At 54.5% G+C, this 15796-nt stretch overlaps 2 protein-coding genes across 2 annotated transcripts; both read right to left on the minus strand.

Moving 5' to 3' along the window:
* Positions 1–228: 228 nt before the first annotated feature.
* HMPREF1541_08260 (6-phosphogluconolactonase) lies at positions 229–1017 on the minus strand (the record flags this gene model as incomplete). Its single annotated transcript, XM_008722579.1, has 1 exon — positions 229–1017. One exon carries the CDS (start codon positions 1015–1017, stop codon positions 229–231), a length of 789 nt encoding a protein of 262 aa, XP_008720801.1.
* Positions 1018–11815: 10798 nt separating this feature from the next.
* Positions 11816–15129, minus strand: HMPREF1541_08261 (uncharacterized protein; the record flags this gene model as incomplete). Its single annotated transcript, XM_008722580.1, has 3 exons — positions 11816–14740; positions 14791–15015; positions 15088–15129. The coding sequence occupies 3 exons, from the start codon at positions 15127–15129 to the stop codon at positions 11816–11818; spliced, it is 3192 nt and encodes a 1063-aa protein (XP_008720802.1).
* Between the last annotated feature and the right edge of the window lie 667 nt (positions 15130–15796).

Raw genomic sequence — 15796 nt, forward strand, 5'->3', positions numbered from 1 at the left:
ATCAATAGACTGAACGGTTTGTGAATCGTCGCACATCTGTGTTTCAGTTGCTCTTTGCCTCTCAGAACAGAAAAGAAAAACGTCTATGTACTTAGCTGCAATCCTAGTTTGGCTTTACCGCTTCAACGTTCCTCCAAGATCGAACACTTTCAGCTCTCCTCGTCATTCCAAAGTCAGCCGTCGCGTCTCACTCCGACAGGCATCAGTTCCAACCCACTGAACTGACATTCACAGGCTTCCCCTCCGCGGGAAAACCACGCCCTCAACAGCAGCGTCGTCGACAAACCAGCTCACCCGCTCCCCAGCTCCGTCATTGACTAAACCACACGGCAGACTACGGCCCTCCTCCGTCTCAAAGATCTGCTTCAGGATATCCTTCTTGCCGCCGCCGGTAGCGACAAAGGCGATCTTGACGGCGTGCGTCACGACGGGGAGCGTCAGCGTGATGCGGCGCGGGGGCGGCTTGGGCGAGTCCTCGATGGCGGCGACCCAGGCGTCAGATTCGCGTAGCAGCGGATGCGACGGGAACAGCGAGCAGGTGTGGCCGTCGGGCCCGCAGCCGAGCAGGATCAGGTCGAACTGCGGGAGCTTGACGCTGTCCTTTTGCGCGAAGGTGTCCTTGAGCGCGTCTTGGTAGATGTCGGCGAGCTCTTGCGTGTCGTCCAGGTGCTTGACCTCGATGGGGTGTACGGTTGGGGTGCCGGCGTCGGCGGGGATTTTGTCCAGTAGGTCGGCTTTGAGGAGGCAGTAGTTGCTGTCGTCGTGGTCGAGGGGCACAGCGCGTTCGTCGGCAAAGAAGATGTCCCACTTGGAGAAATTGGGTGTGTCATCCGGGGAGGAAGGGTTCGCGAGGAGGGCTTTGGAGAGGGTGGCAGGCAGGGAGCCGCCGGAAACGGCGATGCGGAAGGAGGAGTGTTTGGAGAGGGCGGTGCGTTGGGCGGAGAGGATGTAGCTCCGCAATTGGGGGGCGAGAGCGTCGGTATTTGGGAAGGAGTAGAGGTTCGGTTGCTTAGACATGGTGGGTGATGTTGTGAGAGGAGGGCCCGGCCACAAGGCTTAATGCAGGGACGCGACAGCAGGGTCAGTGGGCTTTGGGGTTTCAGAAACAGATGGTACAAGCGAACAAGCGTGCAAATGGTGTTGGAGTAGGGTCCGACGTTGAATTGATGCGCATAGCAACTTGCGAGTCAGAGGCACAAGTGGTGAACATTTCCGCAGTCATTACCCCACCATCGCAGCACAAAGGTGCGCCGGGTAGTGATGGAAGCCAAGCCCGTGCAGCCCCGCGGCCCGAGCTCCTTTCGAGTTCCTTAACGGTTGTATGGGTGGATGAGAACGGCTGGAGAGTGCTCGATCTCGATCTCGATGACATGGGACCATCTCCACGATTCAAGCCATCTTCACGCGCCACAGTCCAACCGGAGAGTGCGGATGATAAAGGCTTTCCAGTCCCTCTCTCCCCGTATGTTTCCACGTGTGCTACCGGGTGGCGACGGCAACGGCGGCGGTGACGATTCGACGAGGTGCGAAGCGACACCTCAGCAACAAGACGTTGGGCATTATGTCAAAGGCTCTTGGTATTTTCTTTGCTCTCTTCGGCTACAGAGACATACAGGCGAAGCGTACGTAGGCGTCATTGGCCTTCAGTATGTACTGTGGTATCGTCCCGGTCGAACTGAGTCGTGCAGCAGACAGCGTGCACAACGCTCAGGTCTGAGTGGCACGAAATAGGCAGCAGAAGTTCAAGGTCTTGTTCTAGAAGTTCGACTCTAGCCACAGGCATCAGATCATTCGATTTCAGCTCCACGATCGATGATCCGATGGCTGAAGCACAGGCGTCTTAACAGTTGAATGGCTGCCCCAGGCCTAGCCCGGATCGCCAAGCCGCGTTTCAGGGACGCGCCCAGCTACACTGGCTACCATGGCTCGAGAGGATCGGGGCTTTGCCTAGTCATCGGTCTCTGCGCAATGCGTTTCTCTTGCCGGCGTCGTTCAAACTCGTTCGAACGCCCACTTGCAACGCGCCCTCCTACTTTTTCATGTTTTCTCGTCATTGCCTGGTCCTCGGGCCACCCTTTTGATTGGGCGCTGGTGTTGGCCCAAGGCTCTCAGTAAGAATGCTGGCCGTCCGCCCTGGATCCTGTTTTGTTACAAGAAGTGTGGTGGTGTCCATTTAGTGTCCCTCGCTCCCACCTTACATTTTTTCCTCACTGCTCATCGTCACCTTGCTGGACCAAAGTGAAATACCAAACGATTTTGTACAAAGCTCGAAAAGTGATCAGTCGACTCCCCATCACAACGCTTCAACCATGGGTTCCCCGCCCTCGTTGATGCAGCTGCAGACTCAGGCCGGCGGCCGGAAAGCATATCCCATCCCAATCCAGAAGTCGAAGAATGTGAGCGATGAGAGCATCGCGACTCTTTCATCCAGCAATTCAACATCCTCCAATAATTCGAGTCCCCGCAAACCCGGCTTCGACGTGGTACGGTGTTCGCGATGTCAACGGTCTCTTAGCATTCAATCTGCTGGCCCTGCCACTCAGTCGGGGTCCGTGAGATTCGGAATCAACTCATACTACTGCACTCGCTGCGCCAGTGCTGTGGGGTTTGTCAAATGAAATCGGCAGATAGGGCGCTGTGGAGGTAACTGAACCCGCGGCACCCCTCACTGAGCACAATAACGACCGGGACCAAAGTACATACGAGATGGATATGTGGTAGCAACGCCATTGAGAACGCCACCAGTGTTTGCTCAAACCATGACATGGAAGAACCCAGACACCGATCGCCGTGGTCCGTCCCCGGAAGGGAGGGGAGGGTCCTGCTACACTGGAGTGAGCATGGATAAGTGTCTCTCATTGCAAGGGAAACACGGGACGATGGCACCAACTACTGACGCTGTGTAACGTCCCAAGCGATTTCGGTTCGTGCAACTTCTGGGTACGCGCAAGCGATTCTGAGGATGGCCCAGCTACTGCAGGCTACCGCCCAGGTCATCATGAAATGTGTCGAACCATGGGTTCCAACAATGTCAGATCAGCTGGATTTTGATCTTGCCTGTAAAATAATTAAAATAGCGACCATCCTTCCATTCAAACAATAGAAAGCAGGAACCAGAAGGTGGCTTCCGTCGAACAGTAATCAGGTTCTTTCCCCCGCCCAAGCTCCAAGGGTCCACAGGCGGCACTTGACGCCACGTCATGCTGAGTGGTGCATGCCGTGTATGAACATCATCGATTCTGGGGGAGCCTGTGTCTTTCCTGGGGTTCAGACGGTCTTCTTGAGTCACACAGCCTACTCTCGGATTATACATCAAGGATGCACTGCCGTACGGCATCGCTGAGAGATGGTTTGTACTTTCAAACCTTTCGAGATGATAGAATGGGGTGATAGGTTGGTACCGGACTTGCAAGGAACCAGGAATGGGATCGTGTGGCTGAACTTCCCCCACTCAGCCACCTGTCCAGTCATCGATTGGGACGCCGAGTGATTGCTGCATGGCGTCAAGCGGCACCAACTTTGGGCAGGACTACGGGGATACAGTACATACACATAGCAACTTGGACGAGAATCGGATCTGCTGGCACGGGACCGATTCGGGGCGCGCTAAGGCCCCGATTTTGCGACCCCACTTCCCGTGCGGCTTGCCCCCCTCCCTGTCGTCAAAAAAGACACGAGGTCAGTATCACTGAGAACGACCTAGCACGGACGACGGAACCGTGACTCGTATCCCTCGGCTACTGATCTACACTCTCACTCTCACGCAGACCCCGTCAGCTCCAAGGATGGACGGAATTATCATCCATTCGCGACGACCGCCACCCCGGACCTGAAATCTCTTTCGAAGCCGGGCAGATATGCTCCTACCTTCCGATCTGTGTCACGATTCACAGCATGTGCACATGTGTGTGTCGGGTAACCCGAAAATATCGACTATTCACACTTCATCTTGAATCAGAAAGCTTCAAACATCCGCTTCACGACCCGCATCGGTGTGAGCCGTGCAAAGAGTAGGCGACGCAAGAGACCCTGTCCGAGATTGACGGTGTGGGGCAGCAGCACGCGGTCCATCCGTGCCTTGATGTCAATCATCGTGCATAACAGCCTTGCCGGCCGGTGAGCTATACTCGACCTAACGCACTGCAAGCTCAAACTCCCCTCGGAAGCCCCCTTGCTCCGCAACTGCCTGCAACGACCGTGCATCTTTTTCTGCAAGACCGTGTCTTAGCCGAACCACTTAAGTCTCGGTCGTTTATTTGTTGGCCAAGGACTTGCATGTTCCTGGGCTATCTCTTGCGTCAAGCATTATTCATGCTTCGATTTCCACGCGCCTTAGCATCCACAGTTATCCTCCACGATACACATGCGGTTCAGTCCTTCATTGGGTGCACCGCTCGACCCTTTCAAACCCTGATCAGCTTGTGGGCCTCCATGGCCGGTGAACGAGTCGTGCTAATCCACAGATCTGTGACGCAGTCCACTAAATCTGGGCTCCAGTATTCATACCTATGCTATTCTTCGGCTCAAGCAAATCTGCCATCCTTAATCCGGACTACTGGCAGACTGTGGCAAACGAGCTCGACTCGACCCCAACATCATGTACCCGCCCAGTCCTGATCCATGTCAAGCCTCGTTCGCTGTCTCGAGCGTACCAGTGACTTGGACCATATTGGAATTGACACACTGGTATTGCGGCACCGCGTGAGTCGTGTACAAGAACCCCCCCAAGCCGGGCGTGCCTACCTTGGAATCTTCTTCTCACTCCTCTTTTGTTGGCAAGCACATTAAAAGTTTCATCTGCCAATGCAACTTATTTTCTCTGCATCAATCCTTATACTCTGGCCCACTGTTACATTGCGTCCCCTGCTTTTAGCCGCCAGAAGGCTATTGAGAGTTGCTGCGGCATTTACAGTTGGCTAGGTCGAGGCTTCTGCAGCCCACGCCGTCACTCCATTCTACTACCACCTACCTGGAACGTCTTTCTGTTCTGGCCGGAGAAGACAATTGACGGGCGCTAAGACCTTTCTACTTGCCGGCCTTCCACCCGCTTCTGACACTCCGCTATCAACGGCTACTACTTACGTGAGGGCCTGGAACCGGTCTCCGCCTCCATATAACTCTCCATCCTGAGGCTACACAAACCCCCTACTACCTCTCTGTCGGTCTTCCGCCACCTGCTTTTACTTCCGGTCGCGAAAAATGCCCCGAGAACCAGGTGCTCGACGTCCCAGCTATAGCAAGGCGGAAGATCAGTATCTTTTGCTGGTGCACAAAGTGAGCTACTCCTCCTGACATCGACTCCGTCTGACCATTGTCAGATTCCTCAAGGTTGTCGCTGGCAAGAGCTTAAGGATATTGCTCGAGAGTACTGTGGTCATGTCAGCAAAGCAGATACGATTGCTCCTGATCACCAATTCGGACATGTCTTAATCAATGGACGCACCAGCGCATTGAAAGCTCATGGTAGTTGTTTCTCTCGAACTTCATGTGATATATTGACGTAGCTGCAGAAACCTTCCGCGAGAAAGGCTGGCGCGGCCATCCAATCGAGGTATCTCTTCATGGGCCAATACAGCAAGGAGTACCTGTGGATAATATCGTGTTGAAGCGCCTTCAACTTGTTCAGCCCCGTGCTGTCGGTCCCAGCGGGCATCCGAAGTCCATGCATGTACCACAAATCACTTCGCCTGGGTGAGTAAAGTCCGAATTGGTGAACTTAACACTCGGTAACACGCAAAACAGGTATCAAGTCGCATCTCCACCGTACCCTTCATCCGCAGTCATCAATCGGACACCAGGTCGCCCTCACCCCAGTCTCGCAGGACCCGAATTTCAGCGTATACCCGCCCCGGTCTTGCAAGGAGCCCACTACGACCGGCATCACTCTGGGCATTATCAAGGAGTTTCTGTTGACATTCAACCGAGTCCTGTTACCGCGTACCGTGGAGTACCCCCCGTCCGGTCATCTGGCTCTAGAGAAGGACCGCCTCGCGAAGTTCACGACTATGGGCTTCGTCATGGTCCTTCTGGAAGAGGCCCAGAAGGACAGAGTCATGCCATCGCCAGCCGAGGAGCAGAGCGTACTATCCGTCTTGCGAATCTTCCCAAATCTTGCCGCAAAGCAGACGTCTATGAGCTGCTCAGGCGGTATGGGGACGTGGAGATCCAGTCGTGTCAATCGTCTTCACACAGAGCACACACTGTAGTCGCGTACGCTTCTTTCAGATCTGCAACCGCAGCTACAAAAGCAATTGCAGACCTCCACGAACGCAAATCTGACGGCCGACGACTTGAGGCTCGTATTGCCGTTCCGTCATCAACCCGCCCCAGGTCATCAGCCTCGGATGCCAAAGATAAGCGTGTCGCGTCTACAAAGGCCGCCGAGCCGGTCAAGGGTCCTCTCGTCGTCGACGGCGCAACAGGGACCCGTCTCCGTTACCGTAGACACCACAGCTCAGCAGCCTCGAACGACAGCAAAGATGACTCCGATGATGCCTCTAGCGACAGCGATGAAAACAGCAGCTCTTCTAGCTCCGATGAAGATGTGAATGCCATGATACGACACGTTGGCAAAATGCATCTAAGACGAGGATGAGGTGCTCTTGCACCCGTTCATTCTGGCCGTGGCCATGCAACGTTGCCGCAAACCCCAGACGCAATCAAGCTTACCACAGCAAGGCATATCAGCTCGCGCGTGCTTACACCCGCTTGCTCCGGAAGTCAGTTACCAACAGACTTCGCCGTATCATATTGTCACGAGCCTTTCCGCGCGGAGATGTGAACTCAAACGCACCTTGAACCTCAACTTTGCAGTTACAGCTCAACATGAAGTGGCCCTGAGAGTTTCGTTGCTCCGAGATTGGGTTGTTGCCATCAAAGTTTAATGCAAAACCTCTATTGTTGACAATTGTCACTCTCTGCAAAGACCATTGATGTTCGATACTGGACGTTGGGACCTTGTACGGAGCATATATCCTTACTTGGCCAAATTACCGGCCCTGCAGGCGGTGGACGGATCACTAGTCCGGAAACCCAGATCACCGTGTTTGACGTTTCGACAGCCTTCCGTACCGCCACCCTCACTACCACCCGCGCGTCAACGCCAACATGTCGTTCCCCGGACCCCCCGGGCCCAGACTCGCCTGACTCACGATCAGATCTATCGCGGCCGTCTGGCAGGATCTAAGCCTTCAAGCCGCGCTCGCGACATGATACCGAGTTACGGAATCTCAGCAGCGTGGCACTACCGAGGTAGGGGGAGGCCGTTCCAACGGTCTAATATCCCGACGAATAGGCCAAAGGCCACCAAGGGGAAGTGTGTACTTTCGATCTTGCACAAGCACTTACCGAGCTTGTCGAAGCAACATCGCCGATGAAGGTTTCTGTCCCCTGCTAGATGCCCATATTAAAGAAAGTGACAGCCCCAAGATCGCTTATTGCATGATGAATAGCAAGGCTTCCGAGCCAATAACAGCCTCAGGATGTTTTTACCATAGTACGAGATTCCGAATCCGATACAGAACTCACAGCTCGTATACTTGTGTTACAGGGGTCCCAACGTTTCCTCTGTGAAATTATAGCTAGATTCGCTCGCGTATATACTCCGACGATTATTCGGAAACCACATTCTGCCCGGGCGTGCGACTGCGCCCACATGCACACCATGAATGGCGCTACCCTGCTCGAGCCCGCGAGTCAGGGATTCGGACCGATCAAACGAGCAATCCTCGGCGAAGTCCCGGAAGCGAAATTCTTAGGAAAGGCCGGGGGCGGCGGGACGCCTGTTCCCGAGCGCAGAACGCGACGGCGCGGGTTAGGGGGACAATGACAACAGTACATGATTTCTGCAGAGCAGGCTGCTCCGTGCAAATGATATCCCGGGCCCGAGAATGCAGCGATATATGGCGCAAGATGGGATCTACATTACGGTGCGCGCAGCTGGGAGGAGATAAAAAAGTGGAGGTGGCGGTGGCGATTGCCGCTACCTCCGCACGAACGCTATACCCACACACGTCCTGGAACTCGGTGTTGGCCGTGTGTATTTCCGTTTGGCTCGCGCGCGCGCGCACACAACAACAAACCCGTGGGCAACATGGTTTTGCCGTTTGCGAACGGTTCGTGTAAACTGATAGAAAAGAGGCAAGAGCGGGGAAGGTGCGGCGGGAGGGGGAGAGGCGAGGGAATGGAAATGCGAACGCGCTTTTACTGTACCTCTTAGTGTTTGTTGCAGCCACCCACGTACCGTAGGGGTCGTCTGAGGGGCTATGGTGAATACGTCTTCAACTTTTGGAGCTCTGCACTAAGGGGGGCAAGGAAGTTGGTTGAGCAATCAAAGAAAGCAAGAAACGAGCAATAACGACACCGATTGATTGAATGATTGAATGATTGACATGAAACAATTGAGGCCGTCGCAGCACCATGACGTGAGAAGAGGATCTCGGTTTCGTTCCCCTTCCCCGCGCGTTGGGTCCGCGAAAGCCAAGGAAGAAGGTCCCCTAAGTACGTATAGCCGTTGGGGAAGGCAAGGCTTCGTGACAATCTACTAACCACGTCCTGCGATCAGTACGTACATAGGGACAAGTTCAGTATTAGCCGCTTCCCCCGGCGCCCCCCTCTGCCTCTCCTTTGGTGCAGTATCTTGCCTGACAGCGCTGCTGCAAGTGTAAGCCTCGTGACTGGATCCCCCCCAACACCCCTACTACTGGCCCGGGGGCGCACACCTTCTCTTCTTCCCTGATTTTGTGTGCGGCAACCGGTTACAACCAGCATCAAGATCAAGCCCAGGCCATGAATACGTACCTAGCCTGCTATGTGGGGGTCGAGTTTGTATAGAACGGCGCCAAGTGTCGCTAACATACCTACTACTGGTCACGGGTGCTTAACCCACACCATTTGCTCAAGACTTGAGGACTCTATGCACATGTAACGTCATTTTATCCTACCCACGAGAGAGAGAGAGAGCATCTCTTATTACCCTTCACCCTGACTTGTATCAAGCGGCATGCGTCTGTTCGAAACGGCGTTAGTGACACACCCCCGCCTTGCAGTGCTTATATGCACGTCCCCGCGCCCTCGATCTCTTCCTCTCTCTACGTGTGCGTCAAGCCACTTTGGATTTCCGAGCCTATGAGGCGCTTTGGAACGATTTCCCGAGGCCAAGACCAGCTACTGGAACTAGCCGGCTGTCAGATGCAAACGAGGTAGGATGTGCAAAAGAGCATGAAACATGCAACATGCAACAGGGAAACATGGACATGTACGCAAAACTGTTGGCATTCGGTGTTGGCGTTGGGTGTTCGCGCCGGCGTTGACGCGGACGCCGACGCAGCCGTGGGAGAACTTATTAGCGCACGCGGTTCGCCCCGGCGAACATATATAAGACTTGGGTTGCGAATGTCAAGGCGACGCCAAGTAAGAGGTGTTGGCCTACAAAGGCGCATTGGACGAGCCCTGTAGGGTACTTTTCTTTTTGGGTTTATGTGCTCTTGCTAGCACACAGTAAAGTAAAGTAAATATTGTGGCTCCTCGACAGCGGTACCGTTCGACACCGGCGGTCCGGCACGCCTGACTTTCCGAGTCATCTTCGATGGAGCGAACATTGGCCGGATGGTCACGTGCTATGCTGTGTTGGCTTGATCTGACTGGACGTCTTTACCTGGCTTCTGGGGTGCGCCATACGCGTACCGGTGTGAGAGAGCGGTTTGACAGCGGTACTACGGTACTTGTGAGCTCTTAACAGAACTAAAATTTGCCCCGGAAGGTTGCTGCTCGGCACAATTTGTGGGTCGTCTCAAATGAAGTGGAGACTTCGTCTGTGATCAAGTCGTTGCACTTCTGTTGTACGTCCGCCAGTCCAGGTCTAAAGCGACCGGCGCCGAAGCCAACCGATATGGAGGTGATACGAGTCTTTGGTCGATGACGCTGACATTGTCAGCGTCCCCGCCGGTGCGAGTCATGTAAAGCCTATCGAACGCTACCGATGTGAGTTGGCTTCTGCAGCACGAGGGATCCCGCGGCGGATGCGAGCCGAAAGTCAGATGACCCTTGGGCTTCGTTGCCGCTCCCCAAGGTTGTGATTAACGTACAGAGCATACTAAGAAGCTCGAAACACGACCTCGTAGGGAGTGCCAGCGGCGAGAACTCGGAAACGAAGGCATTTGTAGCGTAGCACTGACTGCATGGCTTCTGGTCGAGCTTCTTAAGTACAAATGCATGGGGCGTTTCTTGCAGTGAGTTGCTCTTGCCCCACAAGGGTCCATTTTAGACCCTGATAGAGGGGCTCGCAGTCATGCTTCCGCACTGGAACATCAGAGCTGAGGGGCGATCTACTAACAAGTTGACCGTTTCTTGATGTCAACAAGACATAGGACAGCATGGCCGGTGCAAGGGACATAACAGGCCACCATCCGGTTGCGCTAGACCAGCTGTATAACAGTGACATTGTCAGGTGCCCCCTCAAGGCGAGCCCCGCAAGTCATATCACACTGCAAGCGTGGAATTTGTGAGCTGAGCTTGGGAGTCGGTAACCCTTGCAGCGGTAGACCCTTGGCTCCAGGTCTCGATAGCTTTATCGCGACGCTTACCACACTAACTCCACCTCACTGCGTCTTGAGGTCTCGAGCCGTTTGCCAGGAGCTCCGTACTAACAATGGCATACAGGCGCAACGGCAAGAGTTGGTTTGCCAGATGGGGCCTCGAAGTGGCTCTAGAGAAGGCTCCATGGCCTTGAGAAGCGAGACGATTGCTACTCCAACGTTCACGTCTATCTGGCTTAGTGCATCATCAGCCAAAGCTACTCACCGCCGCAGGCGGGAGCCTGTCCTCGCGCTTGCGCTCTTGCTGGAGGAAGATCCACGGGCGAAAGAAACTTACTGGGTGGTGTGGGACGCTACCGTTCGCTGTCCGCTAGAGCGTCGACCGTGGCATGTGATGATTCCTGGAAACAAGGTTTCTTTGATGTTCACCTGGGACCGCATTTTCGGGGAGTGAGTACTGAGGCCCATAATAGCGGGAAGGGTCACCAGGCTCGGGTGGATCGAGCCGACGCTGAGATCGATAGTGTGGCGGAGCGCCTGGCGGAAGCGGTTTGCGGAAGCGGTTTGCACAGTGGCGCGTGACCGCAGTGCGCATCTCGGGGTCGCAGTCGTTGCTGGCATAGAACAACCATGTCATTGGCGAGTTGGCGAGATGGCGAGACGCCGGACAGATGAATGTCTTAGCATGTTGATGGGCGTTCGCAGGCTTCGAGGACTCGAGAGCTGAGAGAGTCGGTGAAGCGCGGTTAAGGTTTGGCGGCAGTGAATTGCCGTTCGGGACTCGCGTGCAGAGTTTCTTGGCTAATCCTCGCCACAAGTAGAAACCGTCGAGGCCGTGTCGGACTCCTTCTCCGTACAAGCCACCGGGCCCGGTAAGCTAAGTTTCGGATGTCCAAACAGTACAAAACGAGTAAGCGTGACTGACTGCGTGGTCGTGCTTGCTCACAGGTCCACAGCGGCGGCCGAAAACCGCAGGCTACTTCCAATAATGTATTGCAGTTGTTACTGCCGGACCTTGTCAAAGACCAGAGTCTAATCGAAGGCTCATTTGCGTAATACCGCCACCTACACATATGCCAACAGGGGAGCAGTACTTCTATTGGTCTCATTCGGCTGTTGCTATCTTCGCCAGCCGCCTGCTCTGAATCGACTGAAGACTGGCAGAACCAACCAGTGTTCCTCTACTTCCATGCGAGTACAATACACAATTTGAAGCGAATGCTTCTTCATATTCATCCCGTGCTCACCCAGTGCATTGCTACTCACTTGCCAGCCCTCACCTACTGACGATTCCGCATCGAAGGGGGAACATATCTGCCGCCGGTGCTGCCTGCAGGCTTCCGCACGGGAGCCTCGTCTCCACTAGTACCCTCTCGCGACTCCTGACGTCCCTCATCGCGCATGTGTCTGGGCTGCCAACGGCCGGTGCCAGAAGCATTCGCCGGACTGGCATTGCGGGGAGGTAGATCACGTTCTGGGCTCTCTACCGGTCGCGCACCACCTTGACGCAGGTGAGGAGGCACATAGCCACTTCTTGCCAGCGCAGCTGAAGCATCGGAGGTTGAGCCACGGCCCGGAGCAGTGGCACTTTCGCCTTCGGTGACACCTGCAGCCTCTTTCGCAGCTTGACGGTCGCGCCAGCCGCCACCGCCGGTTCTCGCAGCAAGATTGAGACGTGGAGCAGTGCGTTCGTTGGAATCGGTGCGACTGTCCATGGCAGGTGCCTCTCGGCGGATAAAGCCTCCGCTCGCAGGACGTTCCTCACCACCAGTACGTCTCGCAGCTCTTCTGGCGATCGCTTCCTCTTCGCGTTGCATCTGCTTCTTTGCAGCTTCGTCACGCTCAGCCCGTTCAGCTTCTGCTTTGGCGCGACGCTCGGCTCTCTGTCGCTCCTTCTCCTCTTCTTCCCGCGCCTTTCGCTCGGCTTCTTCTGCGAGACGCTCCTCTTCTTCACGACGAAGACGCTCGTCCTCCTCAGCCTGCTGGCGCGCCCTTGCCTTCTCCTCGTGATGTTCTCTGATTCTCTTGCGCTTCTCTTCTTCGAACTCCTTTTCGGCCTTACGACGAAGCTTCTCAAAGTCGGCTGCACGACGTTGAGTGATAGAAGACTTGAACTCGTCGTACGGTTGCACAAGGCGTGTCAGCCGGTGCTTAAGCGCGACCACCTGTTCGTGCTTCTCTTTGGCCTCAGAGAGTGTGACCGCCTTGTTCTCTTCCCAAGCTTTGTAGTCAGCCTCGCGTTGACGAGCATAGTCGTCTTCGAGGTGCTTGACTTCCTCGCGACGGAAGGCTCTCTCGAGGTGATCAATGCGTTTCGCTGTAATACGAACCCGATTGTCTCGCTCGTTCTTGTCTTTCTCGAGCTGGGTAAGCTTGAGCATGCGCACTGCATTGGAGTCGAGGTTTTCTAAATCAACATCCTCGAGGTCGATCTTCATAGTGCCCTTGAGCTCTGCGAGTTGCTTCTCCATTTCTTGACGACGGATGCGAGCTTGCTCATCTCGGACGCGCTTGAGCTCGCGGGCCTTGGTCTCATCGCGGAGACGCTGAGACTCGGCTTCCGCTTGCTGTTGAGCTCGAATGCGACGACGTGTCTCTTCCTCGCGCTGTTTGCGAGATAGAGCTTCCGAAGCAGCTTCCTTTTTCTTCTCAATCACAGTCCGACGCTCGAGAGTGGCCAAGTGCTCTTGTTCGGCACCAGATTCAGCGCGGGCAAGAGCAGACTCACGGGCGGCGAGACGAGCTTGATTGTAGGATGAGTCGACGTACATGCAGGTGATGTGCAAGGTCTTTGCAAGTCGAGAAAGCTGAGTGCGGGCGATTTCGGTAGGGGTGTGCTGCAGGCGTTGGACGGAAGAGCTATCCGCATCTGCAGAAGCAGTAAGAGCTTTGGATGATGAGAAGACGTCTTGGTCAAAGTTGAGAGTTCCAGAGACGTGATCCAACCGGATGGCCAATTCACCCTTTTTGCAGCCATTCATAATGAACTTTTCAATGGTAGCAGGAGTGACCTGGAATGGTTCGGGGAATTGAGCCAGCTTGAAAACGAATCCTAACTCAACGGACTCGTAGACTTGCGAAAGTTGCTGGAATAGGCGGGTGAGAATGACCTGTTGCAGAGGCTGAACGTACTGAACCATCTCGGGATCATTGCCAATTCGTTCGAGAATGGGCGAGATCCTTCTGCAGATGGACAGCGGATGAAAGTCCACTTCGAGAATGTTGTAAAGATCACGGATCTCAGGAGAAGCTTTCTTGAGAAGGCCTTTGAGCTGCGCATCCTTGAACAAAATGGCTCGTGTTGGGGCCGATGGCATGTTGAGCAGGTTTGTCAGGCGTGTCGTCTTCTTACGAGCCTCGTCAACATCCACGAGACCACGCGACCGCGAAGTACTAATCACCGGAATGGCCAGAGCAGACAGAAGGACGAAAGAAGCCACCTTGGTAAGGTGAGCATCGGTGACTGTTGGGTTGTCTTTCTTGGGGCTCTGACCAGATGCAACCACAGCTTGAGACTGGCGGAGAAGTGTGTAGTACTTGTTGTAGGCGGCAGCATGGAAGAGGAAATTGTCGGACACCAGGAATATCTTGGTGAGCTTTTCGAAGTAATTGGCCATCATCACGTTTTTGGCTGGACGCTTCGACAGGGTGAGGAGCATATGAATATCCTCAACGCTGCGGAAAGCTTCCTGCCACAACTCCAACTCATCAGCAACGTTAAGCTGCCGAAAGCGCGTTTCCAGATGTCGCTGGAGAGTATCCGGCTCATTCAGGTTGATGGCATGCATTTGCGACGAGTATTTGGCAGCATTCTGAACATGGTTGCGAAGAAGCTCGCAAAGTCGACGAAACTCGGTCTTACGGGCATACTTGAGGCAGAAGTCGAAAGCTTGATGGGCGGTAGCCTGATAGAGAATCTCGAGACGGGCATTGTTCTTGAGAATCTCGAGCACTGTTCGATAGGTTTCCCAAAGAAATTTTAGCCATGGGGTGACGATAGCACGGTCGGTGCGATCCTTTGATTGTTCGCCGGATACGGTCGCAAGAAGAATGCTTTCCGGACTGTTGGTGACTTCCAGATCGTCATCGAGGTTGCTGACAGTCTGCGCAGCAGCGCTGTCAAGATTGGATTGAACTTGATCGGCTTTAACCTGCGCCTCCTGGACTTTCGCCTCGGCCAGTTCGATGAATTTTTTCAATACCAACTGCGGTTGTCAGCAGGGATCGCATCTCGGGAAAGGGATGCTGAACGTACCTCGATAGTCCCTACGTTGGTATTCTGCGCGATGTTCTTGTACTGATAAAGACCATCTTTGGCAGATTTTCCTTTTCTGAGATCCACGCAAAGTTCGACAAACAGGAGCATCACCGGCTCCAAGGAGGCGATCGGGCTGTTCCGGGTTCGCTTAGAGGTGACATGCTCGTGGAGGACATTGAGCGCAGCCTGAGACTGGTCGACGGCGATGAGTTCTTGAGCCCGCTGTGTAAAGATCGATTAGCATAGCGCCGTGGAAGATAGGCCCTACAATGAAGCCATCAAGGATGACCTTACCTTGAGCACATTCTCAGGTTTAATATGCGGTGGTGGCGGCATCTTAGGCGACTGGGCCTGCAAAGCAGTCTTTGAGAGAAGGCTAGGTGCACCTAGGAATGAGTCTCTCGAGACCTTGCAGCAGTCTGTCCTAGAGATGGCAAGTAGGGGACTTGAGGTTGTCGCTACAGCGTGCGTCACGGATGCCTGTGAGTGAACACCGAATAAAAAACCTTGGCAATTTCGCACACTTTCTCGGCTAACTTTCTCCTTTCTTGTGCCGGCTTTTCATTAATCCGTACCTCCACCTTCCCCACCACTCACGCTAGAACATAGAAAGTTTAGCGTCATTTAAGAGCTACGGTGGCCCACAATGGGCAGTGAATACGACTACATGGTAAACTCCCTCCTGAACCTTCCTGCAACACCTTCCACTCTTCCACCTCGACCTGCTGATCGCAAAACCAGTCTCGCGGGGCGTTCAAGGGCCCACCTGGCTATCGAAACCAGTGCGCCAACCTTCCCCAAAACCCTGACGCCCGCGACCTTGTCGAGACTGTTATCGGTCACCAGTACTCAGACAACCTCTCCACCACCAACACCTTGATCCCGGCTTATCAAGCACCGATTCAAGCTCCAGCGGCGACCACTCCGGCTTCAGCTACCGCTCCGACCCACGCATTCACCCTCAACACCACACCTCCTCTCTCCCGTCGAATCAAAGACAAAA

The sequence above is a fragment of the Cyphellophora europaea genome (genome assembly GCF_000365145.1).
Source record: "Cyphellophora europaea CBS 101466 unplaced genomic scaffold supercont1.8, whole genome shotgun sequence".
In the NCBI taxonomy this organism is placed as follows: Eukaryota; Fungi; Ascomycota; class Eurotiomycetes; order Chaetothyriales; family Cyphellophoraceae; genus Cyphellophora; species Cyphellophora europaea.